At 41.6% G+C, this 25,035-nt stretch overlaps 1 protein-coding gene across 2 annotated transcripts in view; it reads right to left on the reverse strand.

Annotated features, from left to right (window-relative positions):
• TINAGL1 (tubulointerstitial nephritis antigen like 1) overlaps window positions 1–25,035 on the reverse strand; it is a 36,421-nt gene that overhangs the window by 8,333 nt on the left and 3,053 nt on the right. For both annotated transcript variants that reach the window (XM_026702688.2, XM_087939556.1), the window contains exons 2-10: window positions 23,246–23,578; window positions 18,234–18,297; window positions 10,597–10,689; window positions 9,775–9,889; window positions 7,770–7,893; window positions 7,248–7,398; window positions 6,323–6,512; window positions 5,096–5,141; window positions 2,581–2,704 (exon numbers count right to left, since the gene is read on the reverse strand). In XM_026702688.2, the coding sequence (XP_026558473.2) occupies window positions 2,581–2,704; window positions 5,096–5,141; window positions 6,323–6,512; window positions 7,248–7,398; window positions 7,770–7,893; window positions 9,775–9,889; window positions 10,597–10,689; window positions 18,234–18,297; window positions 23,246–23,546 (1,208 nt within the window). In that variant the 5' untranslated portion in view covers window positions 23,547–23,578. The remainder of the gene's footprint in view (window positions 1–2,580; window positions 2,705–5,095; window positions 5,142–6,322; window positions 6,513–7,247; window positions 7,399–7,769; window positions 7,894–9,774; window positions 9,890–10,596; window positions 10,690–18,233; window positions 18,298–23,245; window positions 23,579–25,035) is intronic.

Raw genomic sequence — 25,035 nt, forward strand, 5'->3', positions numbered from 1 at the left:
CCCTTACACCTATTTTCTGGTGATTGATGCTCTGCAAATATGATTTGGAGACTTCTGTCCCTGAACCAGAGGTAACTTTGGGTCTTCAAGAATGGTAGACTTTGAACTGGACCTGGTTGTCTTCTCTCTTAGCTTCTTCCTACAAGCTGGAAGAGTTGGCATGTTCTGAATGTTATCAATTATAGAGTGTCACCTGGTGGTATTCAAGAAGTGAGCCTTCTCTGCTGTAGGGCCTCCCCCTTGGAATGATATCTATCTTGCTCTTATTCAAATGAGCCCTTAAAACCTGCCTCTTTCCTCAAGCTTACATTAAGCCAGTTTGGCGTAGTGGTAAAATAGTCCACAAACCAGAAGATGGTGAGTTCTAGTCTCATCTTAAATATGAAAGTTGGCTGGGTGATTATACCCAATCACCAAGAAAGGTGGACTTTGGACCACTCACCAAAATGATGGTGAGTTCTAGCCCCACCTTAGGTACAAAAATTAGCTGGAACACTTCAGGCTAATCACCAGGAGATGGTGAGTTCTAGTTCCCACTTAGTCAAGAAAGCCAGCTGAATTCTTTTGGCCAATCTCTCTCTCTCTGAGTCCAACCTATTTCACAGTGGGAAAAATAGGAGGAAGAAAGAATATTAGGTATATTTTCTGCATATATTTTTTTAAAAGATAAATAAATAGAGTAGATGGCAGATTTTTCCATGGCTGATTGTAACAATTTTGTATTATTTTTATATTTTCTGTATTCTATGGTTTTACATTCATATTGTATGCTGCCTAGACTCAGGATAGAGTTGAATTTAATGGTCTATGAATTTAATAAATACATAGTTAACTAACAAGCTAATTAACTAGCTAGTCTTTTTTTAAACCATCCAAGCGAATAGTAATCATCATTCCATCTTGGGGTGATACAGATAAAATAGTGCAAAGGTATTGCGAGGAAAGAACATAAATCTGAAGGATAAAAAAATGGATATTTGACTAGCAGTGTAAAAGCTGTCCAAAAAACTGTTTTTAAAAATCAGTCTGAAATCACCTGTTATCAATCCGCTATCTGTAAATGGCAGGTGCCAATGGCTGCAGGACTCTGCCTGGCATTTGTGTGGCTGACAGGAGCTATCTAAAATGAACAGGTTGAGATAAATTCACCACTGTGACTAGGAACAGAGGGGAGGGGGGGGTTGAAATAAGTGGCTTTCTTTTCAGCTGTCGTACAGAAGAGCCAATAGAGGAACACACCTTGCAGGTTAATGGTCTGCTGTGTGAGAGGAAGTCATTCATTTCACCTGTCTGAAATCTTTTGCTCAGCATTACCTATGTTTTTACTCCATGTTGTACATGACTTGATCCACTTCAATCTTCAGTTGACGTTTTACTAGGTGGAAGGATCCCAAACTTTCTAGCCTTTTCTTAATTGAAAATGTTCCAGTTGCCCTTTTCGAGGCTGTTATTATCCCTTTAGTCCTTCTTTCAACCAGAATGGTACATACAGCAGATTTGCAGAAGACAGTGGTGTCCTCAGACGATGAGTATAAAAGTAAAAAAATGTGGTTGTGATGGTATGGTTGAAAATCTGCCTGTTTTTTTTTATAGCTGCAATAGCACTTAGACTTATATACTGCTTCATAATACTCTGCAGCCATCTCTAAGCAATTTATAGAGTCAGCATATTGCCCCCCAAAATCTGGGTCCTCATTTTATTGACCTCAGAAAGATGGAAAGCTGAGTCAATCCTGAGTTGGTCAGAATCAAACTCCTGACAATGAGCAGAGTCAGCCGTCAATACTGCATTCTCACCACTGCACCTTCATGACTCTTTGTAAATGACACTAAGTGTGCATGAGAGAGTGTTTGCATTCTTGTTAGCACTATCACTTTGCAAAATTTCTGCCTGCTTTTGCAGTTGCATTACCTTTTGTTTCCTCAATGAAAATGGGGCAGTATAAAGTAATAGATCACTTAGGAATGACATCTGGAAATTTAACAACTGCTAAGTAATATACTATTATAGTGTATTAAAAATACCGATAGAGTTCAGAGTTCTGGCTGGTTCTGAAAGACTGGATTCGGGTAGACAGAGAGCAAAATAATGGATTTCTAACACATTTCCAGGGCCTATAAATAATGGGTAGGATGATGAATTTGAGCAAAATTCTGGAAGCCAGGTGTAAATAAAGCTATAAACCTCCAGAGAAGGCCCATAATTTCATACATGCAGGTAGTACTCAACTTACAATGGTAATAGAGCCTGGTCATGTGGCTGACCTGATTGTATGATTTTTTTGTAGTGGTCATTAAGCAAACACCATCATTGTTAATACTACGGTCATTAAGCAAACCCATTGTTGCTATGAGGCATTTGGGCTGAAAACTGGAAATAAATGCTGTTTTAAGCAAAAATATCATAAATCAAGTCAAGGACCAACTGTAGTTTTGAGTTTTCCTGACACTGTTGTGTACTGCTGGAACCACAGTGCCAAAACAAACACAACTTTGACATTTCTCATTAGACAAAGTATTCACTCACAAAGGGACACCTTGGATTTGGGTTTCTCATTGACTGCTAGTGATCTCACTCACCCAGTAATTTTGACAGAATGGGTACCATGTCGTTGGTACGGTTCTGGCTTCCCAGCTGCTACAGGAGTATGCTGATAAACCCCACTTCGATACACAAAGAAGTCTTCGTGCACTTCCATGATGGCTGCAGTGGAACGGAAAGGAAATTATGCATCTAGGCTCAAAAAGAATCTGACATGAACACTTTATTCTTCATAACTCAGATACCAATATTTCTGGTTTCACCCACAATACAAAAGTTAAGTCTAGAGCTGAGAAGAAATCTAGAAGAATTCTCCAACCAGTTTCTATACTTTTGGCACCAAAGAGGACTATGCCTAGGCCCACGACATGTGGAACTTTGTTGCTTACATAGAAGGTGGAACCAGGAAAGACCTTGTTATGGTCAAGAAACTTGGCCTGTTGGTGGCAGTTGTGCTCTCCTACCTTCCCCATCAAGCTACCCAAGCTTAATGACGCTTGACTAGACATAACATTTTGCACCCTTTGTTCATGCAGTTGTGGAAAGCTGAAGAGCAGAGTTTAGTCCTCTCAAGATGAACCACCAAAAAGCTCCTAAAGATCAGCACCTTAGGGGGTATCTTCTATCCCAATTTCCAAGATGGCTGGTTTCCCCCAATTCAACTCATAAGAACCCAACCTCGGAAAGTTAAGGAAGCTCACTTAAGGAAGTGGGATGAAGCGGGGAGGCAGGAGGGTCACAGGAGCACTGTGGACTGTTCCAACCAAAAAAGCATTAAAATAGCATGCAAGGAACAGTTTTGGGCATCCAGCAGGTTTGAAAGTTTGTTTCCTCAGTTTACTTCTGAGTTGCCATAATGCCCGTGTATTTAACCCCAAGAGTTTTTGGAAGCAAATCTGAGCTGTTTCCTGATTCATTATTGGCCTGGATTACTAAGACTGCAAATTAGTGTCCAGAGAGAGTGTTGCTGATTTTCCTTTTCCTGGTGACCTCCTGGGCAAGTCCAGGCAGGTTTTGTTAATAACATTATGGAAAACTTTTCTTATTACTTTCTTCCGGGAGTTTTTGTTCTTTTGGCTTCCCTGGTATTTCCTTGGTAGATAGCCCTGGTATTTTCCATTTCCCACTGAAATGATAACTAGTTAAATCCTGGTTAATTCTGAGCCCAACCAAACTTTGCTAGGCACCACCACTTTCTTGCCCAGCCTGCTTAAAACTGGTGTGGAAGAAGCTTTGCGGGTCAAAGACAAACAAAACAACTCACTTCAGACTGACTGAATTTACCCTCTTTCTAGATTGGCGGAAGGCACCAGATCATTTAATCCTTGGAAAGGCTATGTTCACACAAGTTGCTAAACTGGATCAAGCTAACCAAGTTGAAAGCTGTCCACACTTGAATGAAATTGCTAGATTAAATAATCTGGTTAAATGTGGACAAGGCAACACTCTCAGTTCCTGCCAGTTTTTGTAATAATTGTGCTGTGAAAACTATAGTGGGAACTTTGCTCTCCTTATGGCTTCCAGCAAAGTCACGTTTGACTTTTTGGCCAAAATAGTTTATTCCTTCATTTCGGAAAGAACATTTACATTCCTACAACCAGATAGGTGAAAGGTTTGTCATTGAATGAATTATGAGAAGCATCCTTGTATTTTAACTTGCTATATGAACCAGAGCCTCATGTTAAGTAGCCATGTGATTCATTTTCTTTGGTCCCTGCATATTCTGTGAACACAGCTATTGTTCACAATCCAACAACACTGCCTTTGTTCACCCAGGTTCAGGCTTCAGCATGCTGTGGGAATCCAATGGTAGTCAATTTTCTGTAGCTAAGAATGGCTCCTTTTTAAAAAAAAAAACAGATTTCCTTTGACTCCTTCCTTTATTTTATATTATGTTCTCTTTTTGGTTTTCTGTTGTAGACCAATTCAAGGATATTTCCTTTTTCCTTCTGGAAAACAGAAAAGTGGTTTGTTGCTTCCTAAGCAGCTTAAGATTTGAGAGATCATTGTGCAAAGAGCTAGCTGCAAACTTCTCCGTTAAAAGTGAGCATAACTTCACCAAATCATAAGCAGGCTGTTACAAAGAAAATTAGAACATCTGTATGGGAATAAATAGGTTAAATACAAAAAAATATATTGCTGGAATTAGCTTTCTTAGATTCTTTCCATGCCTAATTCTCACGGAGTTCTCTTTAGCAAGATTTATTGAGATGAAGTCAATAGGCTACAAGAATTCCAGCAACTGGACTATTTCCAATTTAAACCATTACATCCCTGTGAACATTAGGGCAGAGACCTTCTGATTCTCTTTCTGGCAGCCTTACTACAATCTCGTGAGTGAGATGGTCTGCTCGCTGCCACTGGAGGAGCTTGCAACTGGTTATTTACATAGCAATCGCTTGATTCTTAGTAGTCTTGAAATAAATCATTTCAACAAAAAGCAGACATTGGATACTATTAAAGGAGGCAACTCAGCCACCACTTTCCAATACAAATCATTTCTCCTTTGTGTGATTTTCCACCCTGATGTATATTTCTGAGAGCCCACCTCACCTTGCACAGGTCCATTTTCCATTAACTCCTTCATGATCTCCTTCTCCTGCAAACAAATGACCGATGTTAGATCAACAGAGAATCAAAAGCAATTATTCATTTCTCATGGTTTCTCCCTAGATGGAGAGTTTATGTTTTGATCAACCTTGGTGCTTCCGAGTATTCATCATCAATCACCAGCCCTTATGGTTAGAGTCAGAGGATTGATGTGTTCTATTACACTGCACATTTAGGGACCGCCTGGTTAATCTGAAAATCTATATATAATCATGCTGATATTACTTAATAATGGAGACTACCAAGGACTCTCTTAACATTCTTCACTTTTCTCCCAAGAATTTCAACACATATTTTCAGAGGTGCAAAAAGTTAGCTCAGGGGCAGGTTCAGTTTCAGAGTTCCTTGCCTTGTTGGGCTTAAAGTAGCTCATTATCCTACCCAAATAGAGCCTGGTGCATCCAGTTTTGACAGACTGTACGAAAATGGGCAACCATATTCTCCCAGTTTTAGTAGATTAAGCCACTGACTACAGGTAATCCTCCATATGACCATAAGAACAGGGGTGGGTGCAGTGGTTAGAATGCAGTACTGCAGGCTATTTCTGTTGACTGCCAGATGCCAGCAGCTCGCAGTTCAATTCTGACCAGCTCAAGGTTGACTCAGCCTTCCATCCGTCTGAGGTCGCTAAAATGAAGACCTAGATTGTTGGGAGCAATAGGCTGACTCTATAAACTGCTTAGAGAGGGCTGAAAAGCACTGTGGAGTCTAACTGCTATTGCTAAATGCTATATGCTAAATCCAATTTTAACATCTTTTTTGAAGCAGTCGTTAAGCAAACAAACACCATGTTTGTAAAGCAACTATTGCAATTGTTAAGCAACTATTTTGGTTGTTAAGTGAACCAATCATTCACAATGGGCCAGTTTTGCTAAAACCCAGAAATAAATACTGTTGTTTTGGCAAAGTTTTAATTAGAGATGTTGTTTTATTGTCCTGTTAATTTTTTTCCTTCCCCAATAGTAAATTGTTGTAAACTAGTTCACTTTTTTATTATACCCTTTTTATTGTAAAGATTGGTCAAACACTGTAATAAAGAAATTTGATTTGCTGACCATTGCTCCACTTAAATGGAATAGCAATGTCTGCTCTTATTTCCATTCCCCATAGATCTTGATCCTCCTCACAAATTTTACCAGCATGGTAATAAGAAGAAAAGGCAGGACTTACATTTGAGGAGAGACGATATGCAGGTGTGGATTGGTAGATCTCATTGGAGTCCGTTTGTGAGCTGGGGCAGCGTGCTGTGGCTTGTCTCTTTCCCCTGCCAGTGGATCGGGTGTGCATCATGCAAGGTGGACTGGCAAGGGAGCTTTCCTTTTCTTCACTGGTGAAGGGGTAGCATTCATCGGTCACCACCCTAGAAGACGCAAGGGAGAAAAGAGAATGGTTTGGAGGTGTCTTGGAACTCAGGACTCATGCCCAGGCTCACTTCCAAAAATCAAACTCTTCTCGAGCTAGCTTAACAGTGCTTGAAGATGGTGGTGATAAGTAGCAACTTAGAGAAATGTGATCCAGACTGTTGACTAACATAAAGCCATTGAACCATAGAATCATATGCTGTCCACCCTCTACTCCATGTTCTCTAAACACCTTTCTCCTGAACTTCTGCAGGAAACCAAGGATTGTCATACGAATACAGAATAACAGAGTTGAAACAAACATTACAGGTCTTCTAGTCCAATCCCCTGCCCAAGAAGACCTCACACCATCCTGGACAAATGACTGTCCAATCTTTTTTTGAAGACCTCCAGCATCCAAAACTCTGGGAGTTAAGCTTTCCATTCAGGGGTGAAATTCAACCATCTTGCACCACCTCAGGAGAGATGGTAGGGACAATTTGAATCAGTTGGCCCTGCCCACACCCACCCTCCTTCCTTTTAGAGACTGAGTCCCACCAAGTGATGCCCACAGAGCTGGTAGGGAAAAAAATGAATTTCACCCATTTCCATTGATTAATTGTTGTCACTGTCAGAAAAGTTCTCCTTGGTTCCAGTTATAGTCTAGTCAAATATCATAGTAGGTTGTACTCTTGGAAATGAATGTCCCTTTCATTATTCCCATATTGTCCCAAAAAAGACCATCAGCCACCCACCCCCTCCTGCGCAGGAACCACCAGGCTCCATCCACACGGCCTCCATTGCAGCCTTGTTGGTGGCGAGTGTTGCAAGACAGCAGATTCTGGGGGGACAAGGCAGGTGTCATGTGTCCCATGGAATGGATCGAGATCCGGTCAGAAGCCACCGCTGGAGAGAAAAAAGAAACTTGTGGTTAGAAACCTGTTACGTTTCTTGCATCCAACTTTCCAGTTACAGATCCAGAATTGAAGAACAGGAAAAGGGAAACTGAGGGCCAGTGAAGAGAGGGACAAGTGCAATCCCATAAGCATGAGAAAATGGAATCAGATTGTGCTTGAGAAGGCTGATGCAAAATATATCCATATGTATCAGTGGAGAAAAACCTTACCCTACTTATCCTGGACAGTCATTTATCCCAATGGTATAAGGACTGCTATCTTGGACAGGGGTTGGGCTAGAAGACCTCTAAGATCCCTTCTAGTCCTAGGATTCTAGGATTCTATGCTCTGACTGTCACATATGCATCCAGGGGTTTCTACCTGCTGTGGAAAAGGCCCATGATCCTGCACAGTTGCCTTGATCAAGAGGCTCATGGATCATCCCAGACCACTTTTCGGCAGCATTGAAATGGGACGGGAGTACTTCGTTGGTGCCCATGTTGATCTGCAGAAAACAGAGGAAAGCAGAAAGAGAACGAAACCTTCAATAAACAGAACAATTTTCCCAGGAGTCATAGGAAAAGTGGGATTGGGGGAGCAGGGCTATGAACATTCTGAGATCCCAACCAGATCCCCTGAAGCAGGAACTGCTATTCCATAAACCTTCCCACAAAATGGTTGTTGTCCTTTATGCAACTTGGAATGGGGACACTCAACCTTTGTTGACAACAGCATGAACAGCAGTGGTACAAGGAAGGTAAAAAGTTTAAGATGAGCAGCCACAACAGTATAATTGGAGCTCCACTTTTTTTAGATATGTTGTGAGAGACACATAAAAAAAGAGGTTGAACTTACATTGCAATGTCAAATGTACCATTTTTCTATTTTGAACCCTACCCCGCAGAGTATCTACTCCAATGTTTATCAACGTGGCAACTATAAGCTGTGTAGACTTCAACTCCCAGAATTCCATTATGTTGACCTCTGGCATTTGATACAGATCAAGAGAGCAAGAGAAAATGATATTATTGGTTGAATAAATTGGTATTTCTAGGCAATTTTAAGCTGTGTGGACGAATCAGCTCCCAAAATTCCCCCCAACCTGTTGAAGTCACCCAGCTTAAAATTACCAAGGTTGAGAAATACCAATCTATTCAACCAACAGTATCATTTTCTCCTATCCATTTCTCAAAGCAACAATGATTTTCAGAATAGATTTAGGATTTAGCAGGAACTTGAGCAAGTTTTGCAATCTTTTTATTGGTGAAAATGCAGGCTGCAGGAGGACAAGCAGCTGAGCCTACACACATTTCCATACCCCTAGGCAGCAGCAGGGGTAGTTGCAGATCTCCAAGGCTGTAACTTACAAAACATCTCAATGTTCAAAGCATTTTTCTCTTTCATGGGACAGATTCCAAAACATGATATTTTTGTTCTAGACCTTCTTGCCACTCCTGTTATTGATTCAAGAGATTACGACCAGCATTCCAAGTATTGTAGAGATGCCAAAGCTGGCGGGTGTGTATGCGTGTGTGTTCCCTTCAATTTGTATGGTGCAACAGTCTGGCCATTCTACTGTGTCAAATGCCAGAAATCAACATAATGGAACAACACACTTTCTAGTCCTTGGATATCACTGCTACAAACCTAGTGTGAAATATTTACTATATTCTGCCTAGATTCGACTTTTCCTCCAAGGATTTTAAAACACTGAAGAGCTATCTTGGTACAACACAGCAAACTGAACCTGGATTTACTGAATGGACCCAGTTCCTTCAATTCCCACAATGACCACAGCCATAAAGCATTTTCGCCTAAAATGCTGTGTGAATCAACCACTGTCAATCTCCTCTCCTTCTTTATTCAGGTAATTTCAAGACCGGTCCTAATATTTCCACACAATTCATTTACCAAGATTATTTAGCTAACCCAGTTTTTGGACTAACATACTACACTGAATCTTTATACAGCCAATATCAAAGCAAAGCTATACTGCACTCATAGGCCTTGTAAACCATATCAACCGATCTCAAAGACACAACATGTAGACTAAGTTTGCGGCTTGGTGCTCATAACACAGAGGATCTAATTATGAATTCACCCATTTTCAGGATTTGTGTAATACCCTAAACCACAAACTAATCAAACGAACACCCATCTACTCTCCCTTCCAAAAACTGTAAAGTTTAAAAGAACCAATCTTAATGGGTTGTGTGAATGAAACTACTAGCTCTTCAAAAAGTATGCTGTGTAAACACATCATCCCAGTCTACTTGAAGGTTACAGCTGTAGGGATGAAAGTAGAGGATGAAAACTATGCACCCCTGGTGAAGTTCCTGCCAGAAAAGCAGAATAAATCTAACAAATAAATGAGGAAACCACTTACATGAAGCTCATTCATATTCATGACAGATGTGGGAGGCTTGATGGTGCCAAGACGGTACCGAATGCCCTCCTCCAGTGTCATCCCCCAGAACTGGCTGTAGTTCGAAGCTCTCCAGCTGAAGAAAGACAGAAGACAATCTGCTAAAAGGACAATGCTTAGCTTTGCCAAGGAAGAATACTCAGAATGAGCCATGGTAACATTTCCGTCTTAGGTTGTAACATCTGGATCCGTTGTAGGATGAATTTAGTTTCCTCTTTCCTGGTTGCTAATTAGCTCAGAATGAAAAGCAAAAGTCCGTCTCTCTTCCTGGAGGCTGAACTAGTGAATGGGTTAAGCATCTAAGGCAGGGGTCCCCAACCTCTGGACCGTGGCTCACTAGTGGGCTGTGTGTGAGATATTTGCAACTGGGTCGCAGAAATGGTGGGAGAGAGCACACACACATGCATGTGCATCCTCACTGGCATGAGCAGTGGGCAAGCACATGAAAGCCTGCACACTCCATTTGCATGAGTGGCAGGTGCAGGTATGTACTGCTCATGCAAACGGAGCTGCCCATGCGCATGTCTGCTCACACGGAACCATCCCATCCCCACCCCTGCACCCTCGTCAGTCCACAAAGCTGGAAAGGTGGGGAAATTGGATCCAAGGCAGCTGGTTTATTCCAACTGGTTCAGAAAACATGAGTCTTAATTCCCAGCGATGGTTTTATAGATGCCCACAGTTTTTATTTTGAATTGAACTACTAACGCATCTGAATGAGACCCAACTTCTTCAATTCAGCCCAGGCTTCATCAATTCAAAGAGTAGAATTTTTGTTCTTACCCATAATTCCCTCTGTTGATGGCATCGATCATGTCCCCATTGATAAGACAGACATGGTTTTCACACTCCCATTTGCCATGCCCATTGCAAGTACTGTGGAGAAAAGGCACAGAAAGGATCAATAAGGACTCAGAGGAGACTGACTTAATCACAAATCCAAATCTGAGACCTGCAATGTTAGGTAATCCTCAATTTATGACCAAAATTGAGACCAGAATTACAATTGCTAAGCAAGGCAGCTGTTAAATCAGTCACATTCATTTTATAATCTTTTCTGATACATTCATAAGTAAATCACTACTGTTATTAAATGAATAATCTGTTGTTAAGCAAATCTGACTTTCCCCCATTGGCTTTGCTTGTCAGGAGCGGCTGGGAAGCTTGCAAATGATGATCACATGATGCTGCAACCATCATAAATACATGCCAGTTGCCAAGCGCCTGAATTTTGATCACACGACTGGGTGGAATGCTACCATGAGTGTAAGTGCAAGGACCAGTCGTAAGTCACTTTTTCGGTGCCATTGTAATTTCAGTCGCTAAATAAATGGTTGTAAATCGAGGGTTATCTGCATATCTAGGTGACATGATTTCGACTTGTTGGTTTGGAAATATCAAATAAGGCAATGCCTGGTGTTTCAAGTAAGAGAACAGAGAAGATAGGAGAACAGAGCAGCAGAACAAGATGGGGGAAATCTCAAAGAGCAGTGAAAGGAAAAAGGAAAGGAGGAAGGAAGGAAGGAAAAGGAAAGGAAAGAAAGGAAAGGAAAGGAGAGGAAAGGAGGAGAGGAGAGGAGAAGGAAGGAAGGAAGGAAGGAGAGGAGAGGAAGGAAGGAAAGGAAGAAGGAAAGGAAAGGAAAGGAAAGGAAAGGAAAGGAAAGGAAGGAAAGGAAAGGAAAGGAAGAAAAGGAAAGGAAAGGAAAGGAAAGGAAAGGGAAAGGAAAGGAAGGAAAGGAAAGGAAGGAAAGGAAGAAAGGAAAGAAGGAAGGGAAGGAAAGGAAGGAAAGGAAAGGAAGGAAAAAGGAAAGGAAAGGAAAGGAAAGAAAAGGAAAGAAGGGGAAAGGAAAAAGGAAAGGAAAGGAAAGGAAAGGAAAGGAAGGAAAGGAAAGGAAAGGAAGGAAGGGAGGAAGGAAGGGAAAGGAAGGAAAGGGAAAAGAAAGGTGGGCAGTGAGGCAGGACTGATCAAGAGATAGCAAAGAGTTTGTGCCAAACAACATGTTATACAGAACAGATTTTCACTTGACTTTTTCCATTGGTTGCTTTCACACTCTCAATCTGATTATAGGATTAACCCATTCTCTGGCTTTGCACATACTATATTGAGAAGGAAGATGATTTGGGGTAAAAACCTCTTTATCGTAATTGGACTGAACTGTTCAAGATTAAAACCAAACAAACAAAGTTAGCATATTGTGCCAAGCAGCTGCATGGGTTAGCACCAACCTTCTTAGGGGGTTGAGTGAAACATACCACAAAAAAGGTGGAAAAGAAGCAGCTTTTGGACTACCTAAGCAAGTGTTCCTCAAACACAACAACCTTAAGACAAGTGGACCTCAATTCCCAGAATTCCCCAGCCAGCATGCTGAGAAACATTGATTTAAACCTATAATACAAAAATAACAGCTCAGGGACCAAGTGTGATCTGGCACGTATCCAGAATGCCTCAACATTCCTAGACTTCGGAGATTCCTGCACTGTTTAGTGAGGTTATATTATTTAGAGATCAAATAGTCTCCTGCTATTTGTTTCCAAGAAACAGAACCCAGAAGCTTGAAGGAAGTGTGAGAAGTGTGAGGAGGGCTCAGCAAGAATGAGTTATGTGTGACTTTGGGTAGAGGATATAAACTTTTAAAAATAAATGGATATTTTTTAAATAGCCCTTTCCACTTGGATCTCAGCTCCATCAACTTTTCAAGGGCAGACCTTGACTTGCTGCGCAAGAGATAAAGCCCTAATCATGGAATTGCCCTAAAAAACTCGTGTGTGTGTTTGTTTCTTGAGTGACTCTTTCCGAGTGCTCAGCTGGCAAGCATACTGCAGAAAAGCTGCTGGGTCAAGAACGGGAGTGCAAAGGTTTGACAGCGGGAGAAGTAAACGGTGTTAAGCAGGAAGACTGTATTCTGCTTGCAGCGGCTGCTGTTGCTTTTCAGGCCAATGTTCTGGGTCAGACATGCACAAGGACACATACACAAGCTGCAACATTCTTCTTTACTCCTGTGCATTTGATGTAAGTTATTAAAAAAGGGGAAAAATGACATCAGTCCTTTCCTGCCCATCAATAATCTCTTGAGAGAAGTGGAGATGGGGCAGCCCTCCTTCCCACTCCTCCTTTATGTGTTGCCCAGTCAAAGTCTCCTTCAAGTCAAGTACAATTCCTGGTGACATCATGAATGGAGTGAGGTGGTTTTCTTGGCAACCACCCAGAATAGGTTGGCCATGGCTTTCTCCCAAGAAGAGTTTTGACTCCCAACTTGCAGCCTTAACAATCCTTGAAAAGCTTCCATTCACCTTCTTCCTGGGTCTTTCAACCCTCTTGATTTTTAGAGATCCACCAAGCTCAACTAATTGGGCATATGCATTAGACCTTAGACAGCACAGTGGGATCTAGTCAATTTCACAATTCTTTCATCATAGCCAAGTTAAAATCACCATGCTTGGTGTTCCCATGTGATGCTTTGGTGTACTTTCTCCTAGTAGCAGGAGTAAACTCAGTAGTTACATTCTCTATTTATTTGTATCCCGCCTTTATTATTTTGATAAATAACTCAGGGTGGTTCACATACCTAACAGTCTTTCCTCCTCCTATCTTGCTCACAACAACCCTGTGACACGAGTTGTGCTGAGAAAGAGTGACTGACTCAACTGGCTTTCATGCCTAAGGCGGGACTAGAATTCACAACTTCTTGGTGATTGGCCCAAAGTTATCCTACCAGCTTTCATGCCTAAGGCAGGACTAGAACTCATGGTCTCCTGGTTTCCAGCTTGCCGCCTTCACGCTAGACCAAATTAGCTCTCTTGGTAAAAGTACTGAGTGAACATGGATTAGAAGCTTCAAAAGTCTGAATGAATATTAGCAGCCAGGGAGCTAAGTGGAATTTTTTTTGGAGGGGGGAAATAACTTTTAACTGTCAGACTGATTGCACCATCAAGGCTGTCTATTAACATTCTGGAAAAACAGCTTTCCTGTAATTTCACTTCATTAAATCTAGTTCTCCTTACTTAACTTTATTATGGGTCACAGACAAGGAGTACATAAAAATGCAATATATAATAAACAATACAGCATGCACAACAGAAGGCTGGTAGTTATGTTTAGTCTGCTGTCAATAACATACAAATTCTACAGGCTGCAAATATAAACTGTGCAAACGAAGAGAGAACTTTGGATATTTTTTTTCACTCCCAAAGAAGCTGCATTTAGACTTTTTCTCTCCAGCCTGGAAATTGGCTAATTCTTCTGCATGAGAAGCAACGAAAAAATCCTTGCTAACTCCTGTAATTGAATGAGGCAGGATATCTCCTCTCTCACCAAACTTTCCATTTTTAGCCATAACCCCAACCTTTGTAGATTGCTAGGAACCTGTTTCAATTTATTTAAAGTCTTAGTAATTCATTCAGAACTAGGCACTTGAGTGCCTAATTAGGAACCTGAGGGTCAGTTTGCTATAATGGTTAAGGCATCAGGCTAAAAACTGGGATAATAGGAATTCTCGTCTTGTCTTGGGCATAAAGCCAGCTGGGTGACCTTGGGCCAGTCCCTCCCTCTTGGCCCTAGGAAGAAGGCAATGGCAAGCCACTTCCAAAACCTTGCCAAGAAAACTGCAGGGATTTGTCCAGGTAGTTGTCAGGACTCAACATGGACTCAAAGACACAAAAAAACCATCCCACAACAAAGTGGGTTTAGCAGCTGTGTGAACCCAACTAGAGACAACAGTAGCTTCGCTCCCCAAGAAATCCATATTATATTTATGGATGAACTAGTTTTGAAGGCTCATTAAGCTTAGTTTGGACTTACACAATTAAACCTAGTAGAGAAAGATATTAGCTGGGGAGTAGAACTGGAAAAGAGAGCCAGTTTAGTCTAGTGGTTAAGGCACCAGAATAGAAACCAGGAGACTGTGAGTTGTAGTTCTGCCTTAGCCATGAAAGCCAGCTGGGTGACCTCTGTCCCACTCTCTCACCCTAGGAAGAAGGCAATGGCAAACTACTTCCAAAACCTTGCCAAGAAAACTGCAGGGATCTGTACACGCACGCACACACACATGCACACACACACGCACACACGTGCACTTGGTCACTAGTTTTCAAAAGCTGAAGTTATCAAGAAGATAAGAAAAGTCTTGCTGAAGGAAACTAAGGTATTTACTTAGAAGTTTTGCTCCTCTGGCAACCAGATGCCTGTTGAGGATGGTAATATTGAGGAAAGCTGCCCCCAACCCAGAAATATCACTGAAACTTTAAAGTTTGTAATGGGCCTTTGCCTCCATGAATTTAGCCCTGCCCTTTTTAAAGCCATCCAGGTTAATGGCCATCCAGGTTGTGCAGTAATGAGAGGTCCTTGATGCCTCTGTGGTTGGTTGTTTTCTTACTGACATTTCATTACCCAACAATCATCAGTGCTACCGGTAGCAGTGTTAGTTTGGGTAATGAAATGTCTGCAACGAAACATACAAGGCTCAGAAAGCATCAAGGACCTCTCATTTCAAGCTACACATATTCTCCTTTACTGGTGCAGAAATGGATTTTACACAATAATGGCATGGAAATTCTAACATGATATAAATATCATCCCCTACATCTGCCTTCCTTTGAATGACGCTGTCCAAATTTGGCTCCACTGGCTGGCTGGGAAAGGGAGTCATGGTCCAACACATCTGGCAGGGCCCAGGTTGGGGATGACAGCTGTGCAGGCTGCATCTGGGGGTTGGAGCTGCATTTAAGCAGCCACCTTGGCTGAGTGCAATACAACCCTCCCTTTCATAGAAGATTAAGAAACACCGATTAAGAACCTTTTGCCTCTTTGACTGAGAGCTACAAGCAGTATTAGTTACCCTTCATGCAATGCTTGGCATTTTTATTTGGTCCAAAAATCCAACCCACCCTCCCACCCCCCTTCTTCCCTCCCCGCAACCCTCCCGGGACAGCAAACATTTCTCCTTTTATGGACTGGGTTAGCAAAAGCAGCTCATAGGTTTCTGAGTGATGGTGCTGAGAGAGGCCGGTTTCTGGAAGCATCCCAAGGTGGGAAGTCCTTCAAGAAAAGGCCAGCTGGAAATCAGACTTTCTGAAGGTGCTTCTGAGGTCAAGAGAGGCCCAGCTTGGCCAGTTGGTGGCTACACTTCTGGTTTTCAGATTAGAACTCTCCTGATTCGATACCTGCTTCTAAGAACAAGCTCAGATTCATTAGACAGGAAATTCTCTCCCGTCATTTTGGGAGAATAATCCCACCTTTTCTGAAGTGATTGTTCAGAAAATATGATTGTTGTTTCCATTTCATCCATTTAGCCTGTGGCTGTATTCACACAACCCTCTGAACTGGGGCAGTGAACAATCTAGCTGTGATTCAATTTCTGAAACCTAGTTAGTTTTCACTTGGATTTTTTTTTTTTAATACAGCTGAGTGGTGGTGTGAACCCAGGCTGTTCCTTAGCTTAGGGTTGACTTCAGTATCTTGGCTAAACCCAGAAGTAGTATATAAAATCATTCATACATTGCAATGTCCTACCTGTCAATGAATACTTCAGCTTCAACCATAACAATACAAGAGCACACAACAGATACAAACTCAAGGTAAACCGCACCAAACTTGATTGCAGGAAATACAACTTCAGCAACAGAGTGTTCAATGTTTGGAATACTCTACCTGACTCTGGTTTCTTCCCCAAACCCCAAAAACTTTAACCTTAGACTATCTACTATTGACCTCACCCCTTTCCTAAGAGGTCTGTAGGGGGCGTGCATAAACGCACCAACATGCCTACTGTCCCTGTCTATTGTTTCCTTTTATTTTCTTATATGTATCCATTTCATGTATTCATAACTATGTTTATACTTAGACCTATTATCTTGTAAGCGATTGACAAATTAAATAAATAAACAAACAAATAAAATAAACTGTATTGAGCAAGTTGTATGAAGGCAGTGGGTGGGAATAAGAAGGATGGCAGGGGAAACTCCAGTTTCAAGTCTGACATGCCCAGTTCTGTTCAGTCTATCTGTATAGCTCAAAGTAGTCAGGAGCCCCAGGCACTTGCAAATGCACATAATTCAAATTCCTCTCCGTTCCAAAGTTTCTCCCCTTTGCCCCCAACCATAAACAGGCCCACAAGCCCTAGCTGGAAGAGTGCCCCACCCTACCCCTTTAAGGCAGCCCTTGGCCTCTTGGCCTTCATTCCTTTTATAGGACTTCTGAGCTCGTTTTGGAGGGAGAAGGCAGTGGGAACAAGGGTGGGGTGAGAGATGGAGAAACAGGAGAATGGAAAGAATGGAAAAGAAGATGAGGAGATGTGCCTTGCTTTCATTTTGTCTTTTTTAATACTGTGGAACTACAATCCCTAGAATCCCAACTCTTAAGCATTGGCAGGGAATTCTCAGAGGGCAACTTCCAGATCTATTCTGTAGATATCGGAAATTTTGCAGCTCTTCAAACTTATGGGCATCACATTGATTTAGGGGGGACTGGCCCTTCTACACACAGTACTGTCCAAGTGCACTGAGTTACAGCTCCCACTATTCTTCAGCCAGCAGAGTCGCTGAGTGGGTGTTGTAGTCCAATACCTCTAGAAGGGATTCATATTAGAAAAGGCTGCTTTGGACTGCACATTGACTCATTAACCCACAACAAGCCCAAGGTTAGAATGTGGTTTCCCTGAACAGATGTGTTGAGAAAAGTCTTCGTAAGACAAACGGGGTTTGTTGCAACTCCTCAACCCCCTATTTCACTGGCAGGTGGGAAGCTACCATGTTAAATTTCCCAGAGCATTCAGTATTGCATAACTCTGAGGCATGATAGGAGGGAATATTTAAATCATTTAAACATTTAATTTAAACAATTAAAATGGGAATATTTAAATCAGAGGTGCCCAACCTTGGCGACTTTAAGACGTGTGGACTTCAGCTCCCAGAATTCTATACTGGCTGCGGAATTCTGGGAGTAGAAGTCCACAAGTTTTAAAGTTGCCAAGTTTGGACACCTCTGGTTTAAATGCTGACTTTCTAACCATTTTGGCACTTTCTCTGACCAGCCAGCAACCTGGGGAACCTCAATCACCCCCATAGCTTTCCCTGATCCAGAGTGTTAGAACTTTTAACAATAAGGAGTCTCTTTCTATTTTTCCAAGGAACTGCTGAAGAATTTCTCCTAGTGTATTGTGGGATTCTTTTTCTGGCTCTTGTGGGAATACAGACAGTCCTTGACTTAGTAACATTAGTTTAACAACCATCCAAAATTACAATAGCATTGGAAAGAGTGACTTACAACCAGTCCTAATGCTTACAATCATCATCGTGTCCCTGCAATTACTGATAAAAATTCAGCACTTGGCAACCAGTTTGTATTCACAACACAGGCAGCATCCTGTCTGACAGAGCAAAACTGAGAGAAGAAACAGACTGAGATCCCAAAACCCAAGACTTACCAGAGGTTGCAGTTATCATGGTAAGTTGCTCCAGCATGGAACTTGACACCATTGCGAATGCAGCCTGGGGTGGAAAAAGATGCCAGAACGAAGAGGGTTATTCTACAGAGCTCTATATATTTTAAGATGGCTCAGCATTTAGACCAAGACTGTCCAACCTTGGCAACTTTAAGACTTGTGGACTTCAAGTCCCAGAATCCCCCAGCCAGCTAGGGTATTCTGGGAGTTGAAGTCCACAAGTCTTAAAGTTGTCACAGCTGGACGCTCTGATTTAGATTAAATTTTTGAAGTAGCAGCAAAGACCTTGTTCTGTTCTTATCCAAAATCATGGGTACGTCCAAAGAGGGAAAGTCCATGGCATCACATGGAACATGTAATGGCACAAATGGCATGAATTATGTTGTTGACATCAGCTGCAAGGCCAATTACATCATCCAGATGACTTTTGCAACGGCATCACAATGCAAGTGAGGCCGCCACAGTTTGTCCTGAATGCCTAGGATACAATGGCTTGCAAAAAATTTGGCTTATGACATGACCTTTCACTTGGGGGAAGTCGAAGTTGGAGGCTTTCTCCTCCTGCACCTGGAATGCTCTATTCCTTAGAACAGTATTTGCACAGGTGGTAGCCTCCAGACCCTCTTTGGGCTATCACTTCCAGGATTCCCAGCAACAGGCCCTGGACATTCCAGAGGTTGCAATCCCCCACATCTGGATTGGAAAATTCAGATTGGGAAAGCTTGCAGAAGAGGTGAAAGTTGAGATAAAGCAGCACCCAAACTTTTAGAATTACAACCCCATGAAGTTTGAATTTTTAAGAATATGGTACAGGAGAGAGAGAAGAAGGAAGAGAGAGCTGAGGTTGACAAGACTGCGCTCCACTTGCTGTTTTGAGGAATGCAAAAAGAAAGGTGCAATTACTTTTACTGCACTATTTAGTTGATTAATCAAATTTATATGGCCACCGTCTCATGGAAAGTGATTCTGGGCAGTGAATAACATTATTACACTGTACTTTGCTTGTATATTTTTTCAATAAATCAGATGCTACAAACACAGTAACACCATCCATGGCCATGTTTTGTTGTTCTATTTGCAGGCAGTTAAAGGATTGTTGTGTTTTTACACGTGCAAGAGAACACAATGCATTCACAAATATGCACCCTGGAGTGGTTCTCTCCCACTCCCTTTTTCATCTGAACAATTACTTATAGTTTCAGGACCCCACTTCCTTATAAATATACATGGATTAGACAAATGCCTGGCTTTTAACCTCTCCAAAGCACAGTGGAAGCTTGTAAAAATAAAACTGTATTTAAACCCCCACCATTATTCAACAAGGTTAGGTGGAAATGGATCCAAGGAGGCCAAAGTTTGATTTTAATCCAAGACTTCTGCCCAGAAAAGATTTTGAAGGTTAAACTTCAGGTCTTGAAAAGGTAAAGGGTTGTGTTGAGCCTTCGGCTCATCGAAAAGGACATCTTTCAATCAGAGAATGTTTAAATCCAATTTAATTTTAAAATTCCTAACTTTGGGGAAATATTTTACTACAGCTCTTAGAAGAGGCAGTGCAGACTAGACAGGCATTTCCTTACCTGCAGGATTTCCTTGCCTAATAACTTATTATGGTTTGCCACATAGTTGGTCAGATGTTTAGGTTGGGTTACACTTTTTTATCCACCTATTGAGTGCTTCCCAAAGACCTGGGTTAGACAGATGTTATCGTTTGATGGTGTTAAAGGGAACAGTGATAGGCTGTTCTAAGTAATATTGCCTTTCGCAATTGACCAATGGTGATTTTCTCAGTGTTGATGGATTTCTAGAGATTCTCTATGGAGATTCTAAGTCATCCAGATCATGGTTGTCTCAAGGGTACTTTTTCAAGAGACTCCTGAACTTTGTTTTTTCTTGAAGACATTTTGGTTCTCACCCAAGAAGCTTCATCAGTTTTGGATGAGAAGCAAAACATCTTCAAGGAAAAAGTCCAGCTGCCTCTTGAAAAATGACCTTTTAGAACAACTTCTAGTGATGTTCCAGTTGTTTTAGGAGTTCACCCAAGACACCTGTTGCTATTGGTATTACCTTTGTTTTCTTTTGCCATGATCATTCTACTATTGGCAGATTTTTATATATTTTTTTATTTTCTCTATTCTTTCTCTTCTATTCTGCTGTCTCCAGTTTCTTGCAAAGTCCATTATCCAGACTTCTTGTCTTATCAATAACTGTTAAGTCTGGAGTGTTATGTGGCAGGTGCTTGTCTGTTTGAATTCTAAAGGAGCCATGGTGGTGCAGTGGTTAGAATGCAGTAGTACAGGCTAATTCTGCCAACTGCCAGAAGTTTGATTCTCACTGGCTCATGGTTGACTCAGCCTTCCATCTTCCCAGGTTGGTAAAATGAGGACCCAGATTGTTGGGGGCAACATGCTGACTCTGTAAACTACTTAGAGAGGGCTGTAAAGCACTGTGAAGCAGTATATACGTGCTATTGCTAAAGCCCTACAGAAGTTTAATTTCTTTATTTTCTATTATTTTATGTACAGTAACTTGTGGCCCCGCCAGTTCTTGCTTGCAGGCAAGTATTTCTTGCAGATCTTCCAATACACCATTGTTGCTACTTTGTCATCCAGTTGTTTGTAGTCAATCTGTGCTATTTTTCTGCAGTGGCTAATTAGGTTGTCCGCTGTTTCTTCAGCTTCCTTGCAAAGGCAGCACTTGCTTCTTTCTTACAGGCAGAATTTTCCATTTCAGTTGAAGCAGAAAACTTTGCACCAATGCATCAATAGAGAATGCAATGAATGAGTCAACACCTAACGAAGCAGAAACCATGCCGTTCTGGGCCGATCTACAGGACAACCCAAAGAAATACAACAAGAATGCAGCTTGGGTAAAAAGAGATGGATAAAACAGAAAAGAAGCTGAAATGAAAGAATTTGCAATAACAGCAGAAGCGGTGGAGAAAAGAGCAAGGAAGAACAAGAATTGGTCAGAGCCAGGTAAAGATGAACTGCATGGCTTTTGATTGAAATGTCTGATTGTACACCTCACGCTCATTGTCAAACAGTTTGACAAGATACTGCAAAGCAGTGAAATTGAAGATTGGTTAACACCTGGCAAAACCTACCTGATAATGAAAGATCCAACCAAAAGGGCAGCACCCGCCAACTACAGTCCAATTATTGCTTATCGCATTAAGATATGGGAGAATACAGAATGTAGACTACAGTTAGTCTTCAACTTACGACCACAACTGAGCCTAAAACTTCCACTCTTACGAAAGACAGTTGCTAAGCAAGTCTTGCCCCATTTTACAGCATGTTTTGCCACAGTTGTTAAGTGAATCACTGCAGCTCTTAAGCTAGTAACAAGGCTGTTAAATGAATCTGGCTTCTCCATTGACTTTGCTTATCAGAAGGTCACAAAAGGTGAACACGGGATCCCAGGACACAGCAACCATCATTAATACATGCCAGTTGCCAAGTGTCCAAATTTTTACCATGTGACTAGGAGGATACTGCAAAAGTGTAAAAATGCTCTTTTTTTTTTTAGTGACGTTGTAGCTTTTGAATGGTCACTTAAGGAATGATTGCAAGTTGAGGGCGAACTGTATATAATTCTGTTTTTTTTTCCCTACCTCTTCCTCCTTTTCTAAATCCCAACACCATAAAAACAATCCAGAAGGAGGCTTAAAGCAGCACTTGGGTTAATATTCTGGGTTTGGCTAAAGGCAGATGGCTGGGAGCACCTCTTCCAGCCTCTCAGTCAGGAGTCCAGAAGAAAGAAAACTATTGTACCAAAGCAAGAAAATCAGATTTTCCTTATTGGGGGCCCAAGGAAGCAGATGAGGTTGCTACAGAAGTGACTTGTATACACGATGGGACAGATTGTGGTTGTTTGAAAGGCTGCCTCATAAACCCAGGGATGACCTCTGAAATGTGGGTGGGTGGAAACCCATATGGGTTTAGCAAGCAACAATGCAGCTATACATTCTCACTGCTCAATTTTTGAACTAATTTATGAAGGTTTAAATTCCTAATGCTTAACACTTCTTAAATGAAAATGAGTCACTAGTTTGTAATATTGTATATCAATTAAATAATAGTTGTGATGCCCCTCCCGTCCACAACATGTCAGTTTCTCTCATTGTCTTTTAATAGATGTATTATTTATTTTTAATCCTTAGTGAGCTACCAGAGTTGTTCACAAGTCTACAGCCTTAAAAATTGAAATAATAAATAAATACAAAGCTGTATTACTGTACTACTGTTGCAGAAAAGAGCACCATGAATCCTTAAAAAAAGAAAAAGAAAAGAAAAGAAAAAGGCAAAAAGAAAAAAATCTAAAATAAAACTTCTTTTAAAAAAGCACGCACACACATAGGGCAAAAAGTATACTGAATTGCAAAGGTGAAATTCTTGGTGCTTTCCTAGTTTCTTCTTGATAGACACAACCAAGAAGAAAACCACATTCCCACCAATCCTGAGAGAGCAACTCTGTTATATGTAAACACTCCCTTCCAGCACTGATTATATTACCTAGTTGGGTAATGAAACATTTGCAAGAAAACAACCAAGCTCAGAGAACACCATTGGCCCCACAGTTCAATCCAGAGCTACAAATATTCTCCTTTATTGAATTGCAAGTATAAACAAACAAATAATAATAATAATGGCAAGTGTCAGCCCAGTGTAAGACTGGTGGTAAGAGAAGGTGTAAGACTGTAAGATTCACAGACCTTCTTTCCATTCTGATCAGCCCGGCATCCACCACTAGATTAAGGGTGTGCTTAGGATATCAAGGGAAAGGGACCCCCCCTCCTTTTTTTCCAGTCCTGTTTCAAACAGGTTCACTGTTTTCAGCCCTAAATGAATCTTGTCGGTTAACCCGTGGAAGGGCCAAGGACTGGGCTTAGGGCATCCATCCATCAGTTGGACTTGATTCAGCCCTTATTCTGATTCAGCAGGAAATTCCTGCAGTACCTTCAAATCAGGTGTAACTTCAAATCCACAACTTACCTTTCTGCACTGGATATGGTGGGTCAATGCCCAAACAGTATTCCCAAAAATCAGGGCAACAGTCAGAGATGGTTCGGTTGCAGAAGAGGTCACAGTAGCAAAGGGTGTCGAAGTAGAGGACGGTGCAGGCGTCATCCCTCCCATGACAACAAGCATCCTGCCGACCACAGTATGAGCCTTCTGCATCCCGTATCCCCTGTTCATGCAATCCAGGTGCTAGTTCCCTCCGTGTACGATGTACCCGAGCAGGAAGAGTCTCACCCATCAACAGCAAGGTGCACAGGAGAATCCAGTTTTTCATGGTGTTTTCTGAGTTACTGAATCACAGGTGTTCTGGATAGAGGAGACAAATACATCTGGAATCACATAGCATGACTTCTACTTAGCCCAGTCTGCTAAGAATGGAACCCCTTGGAAAGATATCAATTGTCCACAGGTGAACTGGAAAGCACTGGGAGAAACATTGATTCTTTTGCAAGTATATTTCCTAAACTGGATCATCAGGAAGTGGAGGGTGAACACTCTCCTAAGAAATTTTACTAACTATAATCACATGCAGCCTGAGGTAAATCCTTCAAGACAGATTAGACCGGGAAGTCAGTATCATGCAGGTCAAATATATATATATTGTAGAACTATAGGAACAGAACCTTTCTGTCTGAATATGTTTTCCCGTCCCTCCCTAGGAAGGGTCTTGTGTGAGATGCTTCCTCAGGTTACATTCCTGTTCCAACTCAAGTTCCTTTTATCTGGACAATGTCTTGATAGCCTTTTTTCCTCCTGTCCCACAAGGCCATTTCCTCTTTCCTCTACCCATGGTTTCCACCTGGATTAGAAATTCCAGGACAATAGGGGAACCAACTACCTGGAAGGTAGGGCTAGCCCATCCCTTGTGTGTTACAGCCATCAAAACTACATGAAGGTATCCCTATCAGGTGCAAGCAATCAGATCCATATATGAAGGGTTCAAGTTTATTATATCTACCTATATAATGCAAGAATCTCCCCAGACTACTTGCCCTCTCTTGGGAATAAAAAGATAAGGACCCATGAAACTTAAGTGTGTCAATCCTTGGTCTCTTGCTGCTGTGCCACAACTGAAGACTAACTCTCCACTTGATCCATCCTCTTGGTCTGGCTGGGAGTTTTCCAACAGTTCAGGGAGTCACCAGGATTTTGAGGTCAAGAATACCTTTGCTTCTATTCATATACGCTACAAGTCCCTCTTGGAGTCTCTTGTTCTGCCTTTCCAGCATCTTGACAAGGGTAAGTTTTTGGCAAGTGTTTTACCTATAAAATTCCAAATCTGGCCTAAATCATTTCTGTTATATTGTCATGTCCATTGCTAGCCCATCATGTCTCTTGAGCACAGGCTTCCTAACCAGCTCTCAGAAGGGAAGATTACATTCGGGACATTGTCCTGTTTATACAGCCATCCAGAATGGAGAAAAGCAAACAAAAAGTTTGAACTCTCGATCTGAAAGAGCTCACTTGAACTGGGAGGGGAAGAGGATAACCATCCCACATCAGAATGTTTTGGTGGAGACTCAGAAGCTGGTATGTCACAGCAAATTAATTCCATGGCTCTTGGGCTCCTTCCGCTTCTCACTTTACCCTCACCCACAAAGTTGCAAAATAGATTTGATTAAGGGTCACCATATGTCTTACAAGTAGCCCACTGACCTTTCTGAAGAAAATGGCTGCTCAACCTTGTCTTCAACACATCTACTGTCTATAGCAAAAGAGCACATAGCCAACAGCCACAGCCACGCCTTTCCTTGCTGCACTTG

This window comes from Pseudonaja textilis, chromosome 10 (assembly GCF_049901715.1).
Source record: "Pseudonaja textilis isolate UNSWEBS1 chromosome 10, rPseTex1.2, whole genome shotgun sequence".
NCBI classification, from domain to species: domain Eukaryota; kingdom Metazoa; phylum Chordata; class Lepidosauria; order Squamata; family Elapidae; genus Pseudonaja; species Pseudonaja textilis.